Source organism: Fulmarus glacialis, unplaced genomic scaffold (assembly GCF_000690835.1).
Source record: "Fulmarus glacialis isolate BGI_N327 unplaced genomic scaffold, ASM69083v1 scaffold6204, whole genome shotgun sequence".
Classification (NCBI taxonomy): Eukaryota; Metazoa; Chordata; class Aves; order Procellariiformes; family Procellariidae; genus Fulmarus; species Fulmarus glacialis.
Genome location: NW_009205989.1, coordinates 53,478 through 73,521, shown reverse-complemented (window position 1 = coordinate 73,521; position 20,044 = coordinate 53,478). Strand labels below are relative to the sequence as shown.

Below are 20,044 nucleotides of genomic sequence, written 5' to 3'. Positions count from 1 at the left end.
TTTTCAAGGCAAGTGGCTTTTGAGAGTGCAATTCAGGTGGGGACTCTTGTAGTTTCCACATTTTCTGCTGAACAGCTACAATTCAGGGATGCGTGGGAGGGAGCAGGGAAGCTGCAGAAGTGCTGATGTCCCCGTGCCATATGGCGGGCCCGCGCGGGTGAGGCAGAGCTTGTGAGGCTGCGTTCCCGCACAGGTGGCCAGGCAAGCAGTGAGAAAACTTGGCCAGATTCCCTCCGAGTCCTGTCTCAGACCTGGTGAAAATTCATCACGACCAGTATGTGTCTACAAATAGCTCTCTGTCAGCAAATCAGGATTTGCTGATGAAACATTGCTTTGCTGGGAAATGATTGACCAGTTCCTAAGAACTGTTTCTTCAGGAATCTTGATATTAAGATATTGGTGTTTATGGTTCCAATGATACTTCTTGTATCAAGGCATGGAAAGTCCCTGAGCAAGCTCTTGGGTTGCAATACACTTAGAGGAAAAAAAAAAAAAAAGAAAGAAAAAAGGCGGGGTGGGGAGAGGATGGGGGGGCAAAAAAAAAGCAGCATCTTACTGTAGCCCAAGTAAGGACTGTGCCTGGTGAGTAGGAGAGGCGCTCATAATAAGAAAAACAAGCGTGGTCATCCACAGCCAGCCTTTATGTAGCTGCTGTGATTGATGAGACAGGCACTGCTACATTGTCTCTCTACCTGCTTATTCCAGCATTCAGGGACTGCCCAAGGAGTAGCCTAGGAAGTATCCGAACAGCCTTGGGCCCTTAATAGTGTTGTTTCTTTCACTGCAAATGTGCACTTTATGTTAATCCAAAAACCTGTTGCAGTTCTGTAGTGCTTTGTAAGGATTCATAGGCATGCTTTTGAAACGTTCACCTGTAGCCCTGTATTAAGGTGGTGACTATGTTTGAATTTCATAATGCTTTTTGCCATTCATGGAGGTCTCAAAAAGGACCTTTTTGTTTTCCTGGCACTGAGGTGTGTTGATTGTGGGGTCTGCTTTCCTGTGAACTCATGTGATATAGCCTCTGGATAGGCTGAGTCAGTCCTCTGATGCGGTACTGAGACTACCCTTTGAGCTGTTAACCTGGTAGGTCACCCTCACGCTGGGAAGGGTAAAGCTGTTTGCTAGCCCGGAGACACGGAAGGAGTGTTGGGCCAGGATAGGCTGAAAGTTAATCTGGAAAAGGGGTTTCACCCCACAGCACCGTCTGTGGTTTGCTTGCCAGGATTTATCCTGGCATCGCTAATGCATTAATTGGCCCAAGACACTGAGCACATGTGGCATTGTGGTGCATAAACACGTAAGTCTCCTGAGGATGGGGTTAGTGTAATCCAGGGTTGGACTGGATTGAGACTTGCAAATCACAGAATGTAATGCTCCTTTCTGGGTTTAGTCTGAGAAACAAGAAGTGAATTTGCTTAGGCTGTCTTTAAACATTTTTCCTAGTTTTTAAAATGATGTGGTTTTATTTGAATTTTTTGTGAGTTTAGAAGTGATATCATGCATAATTCAATAATTCACATGTTCTGATCTGTTTTTTAAACAGCTCACTGCTCATGCAAATTGATCTTCCCCTTGAAGTCTGGTAGGAGCTCTGTTATGAAAATTAGTATTTAGATTTTTTTTTTTTGTTGTGTCCACAAGCTTCAAATGTTCATGTTACTGGGTTGCACCTTTGTCATCTGTGCCATGCAGGAGAGGATAATGCTGCCAAAGCCAAAGTTGCCAGTCTATAGGCAGGGTGAGGGATCAGGCCTTTCATATTTTATAAAGAACGATATAACATATATTTGAGTAGTAGCCACAGAGAGAGTTCAATTTTCATTATTTTACATGAGGCACATTATACAAAATAAGGGTTGCCTGCAATTATTCAAAATTTCAGCTAAGGCTTAAAGTAATTTTAATGTATGCAGCACAGTTGGAAAATTAGGGCTTGTTCCTGCTGCTTTTGAAGTTAATGGATATTTTGTGATTGACTTTTAATGAGAGTAGGATCCAACCCGTAGTTATTAAATTGTAAGCCCTTTGTTGCCTGGTGACAATCAGATAACCTGCATTTGCCTAGCAGAGCAGTTAATCTTGGTGAAAACAAAAAAGCACCCTGCAAAACTCTCTATATAAAGTAAGATCATCTCAGCATACATATATGACTGTTAGTGTAAATGGCCATGACCACATCTGCCTGGATGGGGCACAGTTGTCTCATTAGCCATAGTCAGAGGGAAGAGATTTTCCTCTTGCTGGTCCAGGACCTTCCTTTCCTATTTCCATGTGGAGAAGCAGTGATACACTGAGGGAAAACCGGAGGTATAGACATCTCTGATGGCTGCAAAGTGACACTCATTAGAAAATGTGGACATCTCTTTTACTCAAAGGATTTCCAGCTCCTCATGAGAGTCCCTTGGGTCTTTGTGAAATTTGCAAAACAGAACTTAAGCAGAAAGTTGAAGATTGGGAGCCTGAAATACCATCAAATTTAAATATGGAAAAATTTATTCTGTATGGCTTTCATACAGGAAAACTCTTGTTCCTGACTTAAAGCATGTGGGACAAATCGTGCTTAGATTTAAACATATGTTTGAGCTTTTTCTTGGCTTTAACCAAGCTCACCAAGATACTGAGAGCTGATCTGATCTTCAGCTGATTCTGAAGAATGGTGTGACAGAGAGAGGCTGGATTTTAATGTCATAGTTTCCAGGACCTCGTTCACAGTTTAAATATATTATTTAGGATTCCAGTAAAATCACTGTTGTTTTGAATGAGGCATAAAATAGAGATGTAACTTTCATAGAAATGTTATTTTTTTAATAAAACAACTTTATCCCATAACTTTTAATTTATGTGCAGACATGATGAAAAGTTTGAAATATTTGCAGCACAGATAAGCAATCTATTGAGTGAAAATTCTTGTTTTGTTTTGTAGAATAGATCAGAACACATGCATTTCACCAAAAGAAGCAACTGAGCAATTTAACAGCTTAAATGAGGTAAGCTTAACCAAAAATTGAAATACAATGTTACAAATTTTGAATTAGATATTTGGTTTTTGTTAAATCTAAGGTCTTGGAATAATGTATTCACTTGAGAATCTTAGGTTAGCTTTTTAATGAATCATTCTAGTAATGTTTTTAGAGGAAAGCTTAAAAATGTGATACGAGACTGCTACAATAGTTTAAAAGCCAGAAGCAAGAGATTTTAAAAATACTTTAAGCCAACTTTATGCTGCTTTCTGTTTGTGCTCAGAAAAGAATTAAACATTCAATATTGACTGAGTGAAATGCCATCTTTCAAGAACATTTGATTTTTTCCTCATATTACAGCTCAAATGTGTTCAGCTATCAATTATGTTTTGTTTAAAAATAAGGAGTTCTCAAGGTTGCTACATCCTGCATAAATAAACTATGAACAGTACAATGTAGTCTAAAAGGTACTCCTGTTGTAAGATGGGAGGAGGGAAGGGTTGGAGTGAAGAGGGGAAGCAAGGAAAGCCAAGTAACACCTGTGACACTTGAAACAAGAGCTGTTTTCACAGGGATTATGCCAGGAGGATGATGTGAGAGTAGAGCACAAAGAAGCTGTTTGTGTGATCATGTGAAACAATGGATGAGCCTAGGCTAGATTCTCACAACCAGCAACATACTGGAGGCCAAAACCAAGCTTTGCAGTTATTCAAAGAGGGAAACCTTATAATGCATCTCCCACAAACAAGAGTATCTGCGTACTAGCATAGAGTATGCTTGTATACTGTAAGGGCAGTGAACAATACTGGACTGAAACAAGGAGCAGACAATATTTGTAAGTGTAGACCAAGACAACAGAACAACAGAAGCAGGGGGAAAAAGAGTTGGGGGGATGGGAAGCCCATTCCTGTCAAACCATGGAAAAAACAGCTTTGTTTCCATAATGAGCCAGAGAACATCTATGTCTATTAATAGATGCCTGACTTTCATTAGGGGAAAACCACAATATGTCCTTTTAAAGGAATTAAGCTTCTCCTTACAATGTTTTATTTCCTGTGCATTTCTGTCATTGTTATGCAGCTCACAATTGAAAATCTCAGTGCTGACTGGTAAGGCACATTCCATGACCGATACAAGGGAGTATACTCAGCCTCTGTCTAGCCAATTAAGGCCCTGGGAGAAATCATTAAGTTATTGTTTCTTTTGAGAAGCCCCATTGCAGATAACCACCAAAGCTTCCACCTCAAAGCTTTCACTTAAAATTCTTGCAAAGGATTCCTTAAAGGTTAAGATAAAACATTATAATAAATAAAATCAGTGTAAGATATTAAAACAGATAATTAGATCAGAAATTAAAATAAATTGCTAATAATTTATGGAGAATGAGCAAGGATTACATTCTGGTGCTTTCATTTGCAAAATCTTAGATTGTATTGTGTCTCAGGTCTACTACAAACCCAAATTGACATGTGTCATAAGAAAATAAATTCCCTTCTTGGATTAGAGAAAGTGGTGTCTCTCCTTACTGCTCACCCGTGGCATTATACAGACCCAGGGCATATCTTGTTCTATCTTATTGTTGCTTGTTTGTTCCCCATAAAGGAAGTTCTGAACTGAAAATGTCATACGCCTCAAGACACAAATATTGCCATAACAGATACCACAGAGATTTATTTACGTTCACATAAAATATGCCTATCTTGTTTTAACCCGAACTCTCAGATTAAAAAGCAAGGGAGATGCTTTTATATGTGACTGTTCTAATGTGACATATAAAAGCATTAATTTCCTTAGAGTGAAGAAATTGAACAGGTTGATATTTGCTCAGTTTCTTTTCTATATGAATCACTTCAAAGGCAATTAAATAATGAAAGCTTGGATTATTCTCTTTCTCTGCCCTAGCTGATTTCATATATGCAGTAAATCCATCAATAAACTGGATATAATAGAAAAGCTGCCTTCCTGTCCTGAAGGGGCAGGAGCAGGCCCAGGGGCAGGGTGCAGGCATCCTTAATATTCAGAAACACCGTGGGCGGGGTGGTTTCAGTTTATGCAGAAAGCACCAAGTCTGGGCTTTTCTTCTCCTCCTTTCGCCCTGTCAGCCTCCAGACTGAGATCAGGCAGCATCCATGGGTGAGGCAGACATATTCCCTTTCCTTCTTCCCTCAGTTCTTAAATTTACCAGACCTTAGGATGTCCAGAAGGATGAAACAAAGGATGATGATAATAGTAATGCTTTTTCAGGGCAAGAAATTATTTCTAACAGCAATGGCTCTCTCTTGGCCATTGTTAGCTGTCTGCTCTCTGCGGATATGCAGTGAGCACTGATTGATTAGCAAGTTTGGCAGTGCTGTAGCTCTTGGTGAAATCAGGGAGAGTGCAGGGCTGCAAGGCTCCATTTGGCACATTGTCTCCCATCAGGCTATGGCCCCCTGGACATGCTGACCAACGCGTCACATGGTGCTGATCCTGCAGGGCCCCATGCAGGGACCTCGAGCTGGAGAGGGAGTTACTGATGGCACCTACTGAGAAAAAGTTTATAAGCTGTTTCAGGGGCCTCCCACTCATTGCCACAGCGTTTTGGTGATAAATTGGGAGTATTGGTTCATTCAGCATTCCATTCTCCAAAGGGATTTAGCAGTGTGAGTGTAGGTGTATTTATCTCTAGCTGTAAGAGGTTATCTATCATCTCAATAATTCCTTGCCCTAAGGCCTCAACTCTTGATTTTCAATAATCATTGGATGGAAAGAGAGGTGGTCAGTGGGGTACAATCTACAGGCTTACTTGTTTGTAAAGATGGTTTCTTTACTACAGACTGAGCTTCCTCTGCAAATGGCAGTCCTTTTGTACTGTGTTTTCTCCAACAGGCAAGAGTATGATACTTTAATGACTATGTTTTCTTAAAGCATTAGCAAAAATTACAAATAGGAGAGAAATACCGCACTGTCTCTCTTTCTGTTTTCCTCGGACTTCCTGTAAATGTCTTCATTTTTCCATTATCTTTGATGTGGAATAATGCAGGATGTGTTTTCTTCTTCTAGTGGAATTGGCATAGTTCAAGTTCTTTGAATTGTCAGTTACTTTAAGAGGACATAAGAAGAGATAAGAAACCTTTGTCCAGGACAATTATAATTGCTTCTTTTTCAAACTTGCAAAATACTATTCTTAGGAGGCAACAATATGGTTATTTTTCCAAAGAAACCTAAGGATCCATCTTAAATATTAATATGTCCTTTCATTTGCATTAGCATGGATCAGGAATTACTGCCTCAGAAACACTGGTGTTAGGCACCAGAGTAAAGCTGGAATGAGCATCAAATCTGAAGTATTTAAACTGAGATCATTAGCTGATATAATATGCCATAGCTTAAATTACTTCAGTGATACTCGTTTTCCATATAAGAGCTTTCTACAATTTACAATGGTACCCACCATGACCTAACATTTCCTTCCGTATGTATTTACCTCTTTGTATTTGCTTCTAACATGTTTTGCAACTTCTTTTAAATGGCCAAGAGCAGAGATGGCCCAGTTGGGCCCCCAGGGCAGGTCTGGACCATGAGAGATTTTTAAGTAGCACGTGCAGAGGCTGGTTCATCTCCAGATTAGATGTATTGCTGAGTGTGTGCAGCGCAGAAGAGTACCCATCCCACCACTGTGGCAGGATGCCTTCAGTCACATCAGGGCTGTACAGGTACTGGAAAGTATTGGAGACTTAGGGGGAAGTTGGAAGTGGTCGGTAAGATCTCAAATGAACTTGGGAGGTTTGAGACAATGAAAACACGGCTTAGGCTTTATTTTTCTCTCTTCTTGCCTTCCTTTTGCCGGCAGTTGGTAGCATGTTGGCCTGCCCCCAGCGAGCCCAAAGATAGAGGACCCGCTGCCAGTTGCTGATATATGGCCGTGTCCCCTCCCAGAGCTCCTTCCTGCTCTGCTTGGGCTGCAGTTGCAGAAACAGGGGGCCGTACTGCTTCTGCCACAAAGCGGGAGGTCCGAGGCTGGCAGGATCCAGCCCAGCTACTCTGGCATTGCTGGTACTTCAGGCAGCCCTCTGAGAGGGGCAGGACAGGACATGTGGCAGGCAGCAAGGTCATCCCTACCATTTACTATGATGCTCCTGTTGCCCATGAGTTGGTGACCCTGGGCAGCTTTGTGCTTGGTCTCCTTACATGCGTTCCCATAAATATGTGGTGGCTTTTCACGTATAGTGCGCTGTGGCAGTACCATAGTACTCAACTGTGTTTTAGGAGTAAGACAAGGTTGATGGTATACTCCAGATTCATCATCTCCCTGGTAACATCAAAATGATCAAAGCTACTTACTCTTTTTCTCCCTACCTCAAATCCCTGTCAAGGGCGCATTCATGAAATCATATAAGGTATTTATATTATTATTATTATATGAATTTTTTTTAGTATTTGGCAGTGTCTGGAAATTTGTCATCCACCCACCTTCCATAGATGGGTGAAAAATATCATTTAGAGCTACTGAATATAAACCAGCTGGTGAATTACAGCATAAGTATTGCTGAAATACAATGTTTAACAAGGTAGTCTGTGTGAATGCTTTTATGCTGAACTTGCCATAAATATTAATGTATCATAAGAAATAATGATGCAAAGTGAATGTATTTTCTTGATATGGGAATTTTTTTGTCAAATGCTTGAAGTAATAATCTGTGAAGGTCAGGTATATTTGTCAGTTATTTGCCTATGTTTACCTTGGTATGTTCTTCTGGTATATTTGCTTATGTTTTCCTTACTTGCCATCAGTAGTTCTTGTGATAAGGTCCGGGCTGGGATCAGAGTCCTCACTGGTCTGTAACTGGTATAGTCGTCTTTTTCTAGATGACATTAATGACTGTAACACATTGCTCGTCCGCTGTGATAATTCCACAGCCACTTCATTTGGGTCTAGCTGGGGTGAGAGGCACTGGAAAATGCAGCCTGTCATGTCATGAAAACTCTTCCCAAAAGAGTGCCATGGGTACGATTCAAGTCAGCACCCTTCCCTTGACAAGGAAAATTCACTGCCACTTGAAAGCTGTTGAAGGTAAGATGGTTTCCATCATTCTGTCTCTAACTCAAGAAAGCCCTGTAGAGGATTAAAGACGACTTTGAAAGTGCCTCATAAAAGATGCTCAAATTGATGGTAAGAAGTCTACTAAATACACCAAAAGCAGGAAGCCATGTAGGGTATCGCTGCTACTGCTGGCTGGCTGACATGTAAAATGGTCACTAAGGTCATACAGCTGCAAACAGAGAGGCTGAGTGAATTCGTTATATTGGTCTTCACTGATACAGCCCATGTTGGGGACATTTGCACACCTGGTATACTCTTTCTAGCAGACAGCTCAGTTTGAAGTAATATATGTAAAATATTGGACCAAACAGTGTCAATAAGTGACAAGGAAAAGATGCCCGTCATTCAAGAGTCCTGAAGAAACTGAGGTGTGAAGATGAGGCACTGCTGGTCAAGATGAGTAAATTATCCTTACAAATGGCAGCTGGGCCAGAGGATGGTAGGTTGTTAATGCAACCTGTACCTTTTACTATTACCTGGGAATAGTAAAAGTATCTTCTGCCTCAGATCATAGAAACCATATACTCTATATCATGCCATACTTTTAAGAAATACTATTACATCTGGCATTTCATTATGAATCAGTGCTTGATCTTGCAGTCACTTCTTTCCTGGTATTATAGGATGAGATGTCAAAATATATCTTGACGACAGATGAGAGGAACTTAATTCTAAAATAATTGTATAACACAAGCCATTTCTTTGCTCACATGTCTAATATCAGGCTGCTTCTGACGGGTCAGAGCTCCTGTTCTCTCTGGGACCAGGAGAAGGAAGGTGTTGCTGGATTTCCTTTTTGACCTATTCTGAGGCCAAAGTCCAAGTGTTTGATTGTAAACTTATCTGTTTTGTGAAACGGGATATGGATTTTGAAGCACTCCTGACAACATATAGAGGGTTGCAGGATCTAGTTTGGTGATCTTGTGCTTTTTTGAAACTTCCCTATTTTGAGGTATCTCCTAGAAAGAGCTACTTTCTGCTCCCTTTTCACTGCCTGAATTCTGTAAAAGGAATGAAAGGATTAAGGCTGAAATCTTCCCTGCTGTTCTCAGCCAAATTAGTTTCCTTTTTTTATTTTTTGGGGGTTTTTTAACTTTAAAACACTGGCATCCTCAGGTTTATAAAAGGGCTGTATTACAATAAAAATAATGCAAAGACATATTGAACTACTCACTACATAGGTGACATATTGTTACACAAAGGAAATTATTCCAATAAATAAATTCATTGTTTCACTAAATGAATCAATAAATTGGTTTCAGGTCTTTGACAGAGTGGGGAGAGGAGCTTTTCAGGATATAAACTTGAGGAATTTTTTTTTTCTGTTGCAACTCAGATTTTTTTTCAGAAATTGCTCTTCACAAATATGTACCGTTTGAGTGACTTAACATTTTACATATAATTCTGTGTTTGCCAGCTGTGTGATTATTAAGACAGCCTTGTGTGATTTTGTTTTATGTTGCAAGCTGTATTTCCCTTGAGAGAGGGGAACTGAATGCGTGGGGTATCAGTAGTGACTCATTTTGCCCAGTCAGATGGTGATTAGGGCTTTCACAGCATTTACATCACAGCAAGATGCTTGTGTCAGATTGTACAGCTGAATATTGCATGCAGCATTAAAGATTAAAATGAGAAATGGACCAAGCATGACACAGTAGTTGGAAGTGATGTTATAAATAACTAGCCTTGTCCTGATTGATTTGTCTGCAGCAAGTGACAATGATCTGTTAATTTTACCTTTGCAGCGGGTAGGAAATGATCTGGTTGCCCTGTAGAAGCAGCAGCAGCCTACATAAAAGCTATGTCTACATAAAGATGTATCTCTAAAAAAGCCAATTAAAAAGTATCTCTTCCAAGAATCCCACGAGGGAGCATGTTCTCAGTAACTCTTTGTTCACTGCTGTGTACTGCACAATAGGCTGGAGAGGGAGATTTGTTTTTTTGTGAATGGTAAATGGGGAGGGACATAATGTCATCAGATCGTGATGTCAGCCCAATGAATGAAATAGTTGCTTAGTGTATTGCTTCAAGACCAAGAAAAGGGACACCATCTCAGTTTGGCTTCCTAGAATAGATCGTCTTTTGCTGACGAAGTCATCTTTCCCACGTGTCATGAATAATCCATGTAAATTGGGTCTTAAATAACCAGAAGTCAAGAAACTCGTGGAATAGTGCACGTTTGTTCTCTTGCACATCCTCTCAGAGCTGCTAGTGGAACACCCCTTTGCAGGCGCTGCTAATGGGCTCAGTGAGTTGAAGAGCTATCGCTGTATTTTGTTGTTCTCTATCTAGCCCAATGTTCTGCTTTTGTCTGCAGAATTCTTTGTTGAAGCTACAAGCCCTTGAAACCGATCTGTGCTCTGCATTTCTGCCAACCCAGGAAGAAACTCCTCAGCTGCCGGCACCCAAGGATCCAGCCCCTTCATCAGTCCAAACCAGTGTGCAAGCTGATGGGGCCAGTTGTGGAGGTAAGCAATCGTGTCATGATGTGTTCTCATTTGGAATTATAAAAAAGCCTTGTGACTTGCAGTTTAATATCAGATTTGCAGTCCTCTGGGAAACAGTGCAGAGCTGATGCAAATGCTGTGTAATGTAAAAAGGGGTGATACCTGTTAAAAGAATGGAAATTAATGGCTATAACATTCTGTTTTTCTGAGAGGGAGTCTTGCTTTTCAGACAGGTTTTAAGATTCCTGATTCTTTTCTTTTCAGTTTTAATCTGTTTTTTTTTTGTTTGAGTAAATTTATGCTCTTTACTTCCTATGTCTGTATTGTGTGAGATCACCTGCCACAGCATGTAATTCTATTTTTGTCATTCTTTTTGTCAGAGCAATATCACTTCATTTCTCCTAGTATTGATTTTAATTTAATGCATCAGCAGAGAGATAGCGAAGGTGAGTTTTATAGCATGTGGATTTTAATAATTCGTGAACCTTATTACCCATCTGGGCAAACTGTGGTATGTTATCTCTCCCTCTTTCCTCAATATGGAAACCAGTCCTTGCAAATAAACAGCCCTGAGGGTTGGCACTATTTTTATCAATTCATAGCTTGTACTCACAGGGCTGGCAGAGTCGTGATGCTCAGTAGAAGAGGAATCGCTGTTCGTGAAAAATAGGTCAAAGGCAATATGACTAATACATCTCACAGACAAGTGACATGAATATACACAAATACTTAAATTGTTCACCATGTATAGTCCAAATTAAGGCAGATATGTCAGTAACCCCTTTGCAATTGATGTTTTATGTCAGAATAAAGGCTGGGTTCAGAAGAACTTATTTCAGAAGCTGTTTGCTCAGAATTTTCAGCAAGAAATAACAGTAAGTTATTTACCTAAAAAAATCACACATGATAGTGTTCTACTTAAGCAATTCTAAAGTTTGAGGTTTGCATTGCACATTAAGGAAAATAGTATTTAGGATCCAAATTATTATAAAGCTGAAGCAATGTAAAAAATACTAAACATCCTGGGTTTTAGCTAAAAAAAAAAAAAAAGGATGCTTTAACCCATCTAGGCAAATACCTTAAGAGCTCTTGGATACAGGTATGGAACTTGCACTGGTGCTAGTCCCTTGGCGTGAGTCTGAGGCAGAGACAGATCTCATATCTGTGCTGCACAGGCAGAGACATTTTGCAGCCCATCCAAAATCTGCACTGACTCTTTTCCTTTATGGCAGGGTGGGTTTTTCCTCCTTTTCCAGTAGTTTACTGAATTATTTTGTCCTGGTAGTTTCATAATTCATTGTTAAGATGGTTCATAATTGTTTCCTTTGCTTATTTTTGCTGTTTTGATTGGATTTTGTTTTAATTCATACTGTTAGTGACCCCTACTTCCGATACCCTCTCTAGCTCCTATTTGCCTGTCTCCAGCTACACAGGCAAATATTGGATGATGTAGCATTTCTCTCACGCAGTTCAGAGCGTGCTCTGTCACTCTAGCAGTTCAAACTTGTGCTTTAATTAAAGGGTACCTATTTAAGGGATTTTAATGTACGCTTATTCCTGCTAACATCTGCTTTGTGGTTTGTGGTTTTTTTTAATAACTTGCCATTTTGCATAGATAGAGCTAGTCCTAATTCTGTCTCTTAAGTTACTACTGAAATCTTCTAATACATTCAGTTTAGGTACACTTTTCACATGGGACTATTGGCTATTTCAGCTCGAACTTGGATGGAAGTCCAGAGATTTGTGCCAGGCTAGGAACAGAGTTTTTAGAGTCTGTGCCGTATATACTATGTCTCTAGTTATTAGCCTTTGCTCAGTGATTCATGCAATAAAAATTTTAATATTAACAATGTACAAATGTATTCTTTTTAAAATAAACATGATTGTGTAGTCTATTTAATTTCTTTTTTTTCACATCCCAGTCAACAAAAATTAGAAAAAAATACATTATATGTATGGTGAGTGAAGCTAGAACAATCTAGTGAAATGACAGGATATTTCAGGATGGGAATTTTAAGGGGTGAACAGTAACTCTTATCTCTGAGCAATTTTGAATATGAAAAAACTTGAATTAAAGCTGGCAAAATGAGACCATAAAGAATTGCAAAGGGGTATTAAGCTAGTTTTTTTAAGGGAAAAAAGAAAAGCAGAGTGTGAGTTACTTTTATAGCTTTTGGATATGAGTATACATCAAATATGTGACTTGAGCAGTGAGCAGCTGAACTTAACTACAAGATGTTCTAAATGTCTTTTAAATTAAAAATTATGATACTGGCATTCATGGATGTAATGTGTTGAGGGATGAACACATTACATCTGCATATTTTTTAATATACAACAGCTTTCAGTGTATTATTGTTTTACTTAAAGAGTATCACATGCAGGAATACAGACTTGTACCGTATGATGTCATGTGATTGAAGTCCACATTATGAATCATACTGCATATTATAAGATACTAGATCTTGGCTTTAAGTCTTGTGGTAAGCTCTTGTCAGTGCTAAGCTGGACTGAGTAGATGAGGTGGAGGAGATACAGGCAAAGGGACAACTTACTGGCTTGGCTAGAGGTGGCTTTAGTTCCCGGTTTTGGCAAAAATAGAGGCTAAAATTACATCAGACACTTGAACACAGGTAGATGTTTCGTCAGTTCATGGGCCACTCTCAGGATAATGCTTAGTGTCTTGTTTAGGCTCTACGCAGAACTAGAATCAGGATGATGGCCCTAAGTTGTAATTAAAAATAGTGTTGATTATAACTTGTCGTCATCCTGAGATGTTCCGCTATTATAGTAGTTGTGCCACATAAATGAATCAGTTTGAGTGACTTGCTGACCACTTCTGGACAGTAGGTAGTAGTTTAATGCATCTGTGGTAGGGTTGGGACTTAAACATTTCTTGGGGGCCTAACAAAGTCACACCAGTTTGCAAAGTCGCAAGCTTTAGTGGAGCAATGCTGTCGGGAAGCCCTGGTGCTGAGGAAATGAAAGAGCCCTGGCCTTTGGGAAATACTCCCAAATTCACCTGGTGTGCAGGTTGTCTCCCTTTTATTTATTAGCTGAATAAAAAAAACTCCTTGAACTCGCTGCAGCTCTGTGTGTTTGGTTTTACACTGGGGCTGCTCCAGCCACTACTTGTGCTTTGCATTTATCTTCCAGGAGTGTTTAGTCTCAAATGTGTACTTTCTTCCATTTCTGAGACTGGCTTGGGCCTAGTAAAATTGCCTGGTTGTAAATGTGAAAAGGAGCAAATATCTGTGACCATACAGTTTATCAGCAGTGCAGACTGCCTCCTGCAAGAGGAGTACTTCTAGGCCCACAGCAAATCAAGAGTTCAAATGTTGGAAACTTTTTTCCTGCACCTATCATACACAGACTGGCTGATTTTTTTATAACATCATTTTCCTTTCACAGTGAAGAGACTGCTACTTAATATGACTATAAAAAATTGATTCCTTTTAATAAGAGAGCATGAAAAATAGTGAAACTATTCTTAGTCAACCTAATTCACAGTGATTATATGTTTCTTGAAGTTCAAAGATGGTGAAAGAACAGGAAGGAAGGCAGTTTCTTCTCATTGACAATACTGTTTTTCAGAAGTTAAAAAAAAACCCCACAAAACAAAACCCAACCAAAACTAGTAATTTTTTAAAGTCTCACAGGATAAGGAAAGATTACTTGCCAGAAAGAGACACTTTTGTTTGCAGAACAACATTTATTCCCACCTTTATCACTGTATGTTGCCCGTGTACATAATTTGCCATGACTGGTACAATGCTCTACCCTCGCTTCTCCCAGGTGCCTTGCTGGATGTCTCTATGGGAGGGTTTGAATCTCATACACGATTTAGAAGTTTTGGGTGTTTGGTGGTATCTTGGAGAGTTGAGTTTGACCTACAGAATATGAATTACTTAGAGGAAAGATGCTAGGTTAGAATTAATAATATCAACTACATTGTCTCATTGTGAAAATGCTTAACATAATTACAATTGATGGTGCTGTTAGGGTAGATGAACTTATAGATACAAAACTTGTGTAACTTTTGCATGACAGACTAAACTGTGATTATACAATATACAACTGGATTTTTTTGTTGTCTGTAAAACAAAAACAGTTGCAGCGTGCCTGATAAAATGATACTTTAGGCTATTGTCACTATTATTTTTTAAATCAATAGTTGCTTTCTGTGGAGGGTGCCATTCAGAGCTGGTTTGTCCCACAGTCCCAGTGCAGCAACTGGGATTTGTAGCTTCAGTATCTGTTGGGCAGAGGTCAAATAAAATGCATTACAAAGGTTCCATTAAAATCCTGAAGGAAATACCCACTCACTGTGGGAATGTCATGTCCCATGTACAAAGGAGAAAATGGAAAGAAAGTGAAGGTGAAAGAACTTTTCTAAACCTGCCTGCTCTTCTGTGAGTAAACCCATGTACAGTTGTTTTTCTGTGCAGTTTTAGGCTTTCATTGAATAAAAAGATTCTGTGAAATGTATTAGAATGCATGCTATATTGCAAATATAATACTGATTAGAAATAACACGCATGCTGCCTGGAAACAGAAAATAATTGCTATGAATCCAAAGGCCATATATATATATATATATATATACACACACATGGTTTTAAAGGAAGAAAAACCCGTAGCTGGTGCAAAATATTATGTACTATGGAAACTGATGTAGGGGAACCTGAGACAGAGCACATTCTTTGCTTTAACATATGTTAACTGTTTTTTGGGGGAAAGCTTTTACAAGGGCATGGAGTTTCTCCCTAAAAATATAATCTGCTTTAAAGCACAATCACCCACCTGATAGCAAAAATATCGACTAGGCTAGATCATCCTCACCCATTTCGCCCACTGAGGTTAAGGAAGATGATTCAATGGGTCTTCCCATTAAGGAACCCAGGTACAGCAAAGGGAAGATGAACTCTTGGCATTCCCTGGAGGTAGGCTCTGTAATGTGCCCATTATTTTCCATGTTATCCATAAACAGAATCAGAGTGATGAGGTTCACCAATTCCTACTTTTTCAGACCAGAATAAATAATTCTGACTTCTATCTTGGCCATCTCTATAAAACAAATTTTACCTTTTGAGGCACCTGAGGCGAGGTTTCCATTTATAGTCAAAGAAAATATTAACATAGTATCATAAGCGTGACTCCTCCAGGTAGCAGTCTCTGCACACTACCTTGAATAACTACCTTGAATGTTATTAGTTGTTGTTGTTATTTTCGTATCTTGTGTTCTTTAGACCCATGAGTATGTTACTTCAAACCTTAATGAAATTCTGCAGGATACTGCAAGCAACACTGGAGGTTCTTAGTATCAGGACATACTATATTTTGATCTGCCTTTCTCTTGACCAAAGGACTAAATGTTAAATCGCAAAATTAAATTTGTTTTGTACATTCGTCGTCTTCTTCAGGAATGTGGCTTTCAAAAGCAAACAGATCTAGGAAAATATAAATAATGTTATTATTCTGGGAAATTCTCCATCTTTATATTATACTTCAGAGTTTACAAACACACATGCACACCTTCGTCTGTGGAAATCAAAAATGCTTTATGTTAAGCCAGTAACTGTCCTTTATATTTTCTCATCCTCAGTATTATGTTCATCCTGCATGTGATACTGTACTGAACTATTTGCTGTTTAGTTTGAATACTTACGCTTTGAATACTTCTGTAAGTAGACATTTGTATTTATCTAGGTAGCTAAACATCTTTTGCGTGACCCTTAGTCCATATTGGTTTATGATTTCTTTCTAGAGCCTGTGCCAGCCCACAGAGACTGGCAGAATGACATGGACAGCAGCCCACAAGAACATCACTCCCTAGGGACCAGTCGACTGCTGTATCACATTACGGATGGAGACAATCCTCTTTTGTCACCACGCTGCTCTATCTTTAGCCAAAGCCAGAGATTTAATCTAGACACAGAGTCTGCCCCTTCTCCACCAAGTGCTCAACCTTTCATGATGTAAGAAAATATATTTTAATTCTTAGATATTTTAAATAACTTTGGTACAATCCACGATCTTTGACTCTTCGTGTTTTTTCAGTTACTCTTATGTCATAAACAAGAATTTTTCATATTGTAGCATATTTTGACATGGTTAATTTGCAATACCAGAAATAGGATCTAGCATTTTTTCAATAATAACACAGTACAATATTATTTGAAGTCTTTGTTAATTATAGTTAGCAAGGACAGTTTTGAATGTTAGTTAGTAGTTAGTCTGATGAGTGAACATAGATAGAGAGGGCTATCAAGGTATAATACTAAAAATTTCAGTTGTAATTAATAGAACTATAGCTTGAGTCATTCACTACATATGAGAGTGTCATAGAACATATGAACAGTCCATATATGTGATCTCCAGAAACCAAGCTGTGAGTTTCAGACAGAAACCAAATTTTCTTAAGAGCTTATATGCATAGCTGTGAGCTGCATATGAATAATAATCAGATCTATTGATTTGCAATTGTAAAAAATCGGAAACTAAACTGCCTTCAAAATGATAATGTTTATTCCCAGTAATAAAAAACTCCCTGAGTTTACCTTTACAAATCATGTTGTTACAGTCTCCTGTTATGGTGGGAAGATTTGTGAAGTAAGATGGGGGTGTTAAATGTAAATACTGGATCAGGTTGTGACCTACTAGATTAAACTTTTGAAAAATATTCAGAAATCCCACAATTAATTAAAAAGAAAAGAGAGAGAGTGAAAGACAGATGGTGAACTCATTAGTATACCCTAGGGGTACCTTCAAGCAAAAGCAATTGTTTTATGCTTACTTTGTAAAACTAAACTATCTCTAGCTGCAAATTCTGAAGTGCTAGGAAAGTGTTAAGTGTGCCTGAAACAAGGCACGGTCCATTATAACCAGTTCTTTGATCCAGCTACTATGCTTTCGGCTTTTGCAGGCCAAGAAGTTCTTCTAGATGTAACTGTGAAGAATGCAAAGAACCACAAACAGTAGCACAACTTACCAAGCATCTTCAGAGTCTCAAGAGAAAGATTAGGAAGTATGAAGAAAAGTTTGAGCAAGAAAAAAAATACCTGGTAAGATAATAATTGAAAAGAGAAAGGGAAATACTACAAGAGGGAAGCAAGAATCCCAGTGTATTTAAACTTATGCAAAAAAATAGGAAAAAGGGTATTTTTGGTAAAATGAAATAGGAAAATCATCGATGAGGGAATATCTTTTTATCATCTTTCAGTGTATGCAGTAGTTCTGAGACTCTAATTTGCATTTTCTTTGGATTACCTTTGTTGCAAAATATTCATCTTCTAGATGTGTGAGAAGTGCGAATCAGTGAAACACAGCTGACAGGCTTGTGAACCAAAATGATTCAAAGGATGAAAAGCTACTTATTTACTTTGTAGAAGTCATTTGCTTGGAAACTGTTGCTCTGCTGTGCAGATTCCTTCATTCAGGCAGACTCCTGTAAACCTCCAAAGCATAGGGCTCAACAGAAGCTGATGGCAGAAATTAGAGAAATAAAAATGGTGGTGTGTTGCTGGTGGGGGGTTGTTTGAGGTCAGTGGTGTGCTCTGTGCAGCGTATGCAAGATCATCGCTCATATCGAGCTAGTTTGTGTTAAGGTGAATTGTGCAGTATAAACATATCAAAACATCCGCGATGCTAAAGATGTGTACAATATGAAACAGGGAAGTTTGTGATATTTTATGACTACATTAAAATGAAAATTCAGCAAATTCTATATTACTTTGTAATCTCATCAATGACTGCAAACTTAAACGTGCATTTGTGAATTGTACTGCCCTATGGTCATCATATACTCTTAGGAGTAAAATTCCATGCTTAAACAGTCATCACACTGTGACCAGAAAAAGAATTTATTTGGGAGGTTTAATTTTGCAAAACTGTTCTGCCATTTTAAATATCTGAGTTTTGAAGATCCAGTATAAATTGATTTTAATTTGGAGGCAATTTCTAAATGCAAAGAAAGAACTGATATACAAAGCTTTTGTTGTTTGTTGCTTTTGAAATCACTCTGTTGCACAGGATTTTGTCATTTGATTAGTTAAGCAGTTCGGTTGAAATGTTTAAAATCCTGTTTCCCAAGAGAATCCCTGTCTTAAAGCAGTAAGGGCTTATCCCTGCAAGGGACAGAGTGCTTCGGTTACCATCCTGGAAATCACTCAGGAACTTGACTAACATTAGGTCCTTTTCAAGTCACTGAGATTACTTATCCAATTAGTCACGGACTTAAATGTTTTTTTAGGATCAGAGCCAAAATACTCAGATCCATGTAGCACTGTGCCACAATGGGGAGAGATAAGGCATGGTAAATTATTACCATGATCAAGCCAAATGCTCTGCATGACACTATGATATAGTGCAGTTGGAACTACGGACAGTTTTTAGCACACTGTGCTAAAATAGGTTTTTATCTGTTTGATTGTATAACCATCAATTCCTTCTTTTTTATTCTTCCTTTTTTCTTTACATTCAGCCTTCACATGGTGACAAGACTTCCAATCCTGAAGTTCTGAAATGGATGAATGATTTGGCCAAAGGTCGTAAGCAGCTCAAAGGTACATAATAGCATGTCATTTCACTTTATTGTTGAAGCTTTTGGAAGTATAAGTGTACCTGGAATATTTTAGAGCTAGTTTTCTAACGTCAGTGCTCTGCTTATTTTTCACTAGTGCGTGGGAATAAGTCTCCCAATGACAACAAATGACTTGCCTTGATTCCTGAAAGCAGGGATTAAAGTAAGCCAGTTCAACCCTCATAACAAGGCTAAAAAGGGGAAGGGAAAAAGACATCATCCCTCCCACATAACTGTAAACATTCATGCAAAAGGCAATGTTAGGCTGAATGTTTTTGAGTGTCTGAAATACAGAACTACAAAGTTAAAAGTGTCTTTGTAATAGTACAAATGTACGTGCAAAATGAATGTTTAGGACTGAGGTTACACAACTCTAAAGCTTTTATTTTTTTGATCATAGAAATGGATCTTTCCCAGATATTAGATTTGGTCTTGAGGGTCAAGTTTTGCCCTTGACTGTCTGCATACCACTCCATTAATATCTGTGGGTGTATCACATGCCTGTCCTCAGGGAGAATGTAGCCAGGACTGATTGATTTTTTTTTCCTTAAGATTATTTATAATTTATTTATAAAAAATAGGAAAAAAAAAAATCTTTTTTTCCCCATTATAAATGGATTCTCACTACTAATTAAATTGTAGTATTATGTTTCATCTCTTGTTTTGGGTATCGTTAAGAATAGAGATATAGAGGGTGTGATTGTGGTAAATAAAGAATTAGAAACTCATCTTTCAGTAAATTTCTTCTGGAAAGTTCTCCCTTAATATTTATAAAAAATAGGAAAAAAAAAAATCTTTTTTTCCCCATTATAAATGGATTCTCACTACTAATTAAATTGTAGTATTATGTTTCATCTCTTGTTTTGGGTATCGTTAAGAATAGAGATATAGAGGGTGTGATTGTGGTAAATAAAGAATTAGAAACTCATCTTTCAGTAAATTTCTTCTGGAAAGTTCTCCCTTAAAGGCT

The 20,044-nt window shown here is 38.5% G+C and overlaps 1 protein-coding gene across 1 annotated transcript in view; it reads left to right on the top strand.

Annotated features, from left to right (window-relative positions):
• The window catches only part of FAM13C (family with sequence similarity 13, member C), a 54,577-nt gene that overhangs the window by 18,927 nt on the left and 15,606 nt on the right, over window positions 1-20,044 (top strand). Inside the window, exons 5-8 of the mRNA XM_009575576.1 lie at window positions 2,927-2,990; window positions 10,427-10,514; window positions 16,261-16,471; window positions 17,419-17,557. Coding sequence (XP_009573871.1) covers window positions 2,927-2,990; window positions 10,427-10,514; window positions 16,261-16,471; window positions 17,419-17,557 — 502 coding nt within the window. The remainder of the gene's footprint in view (window positions 1-2,926; window positions 2,991-10,426; window positions 10,515-16,260; window positions 16,472-17,418; window positions 17,558-20,044) is intronic.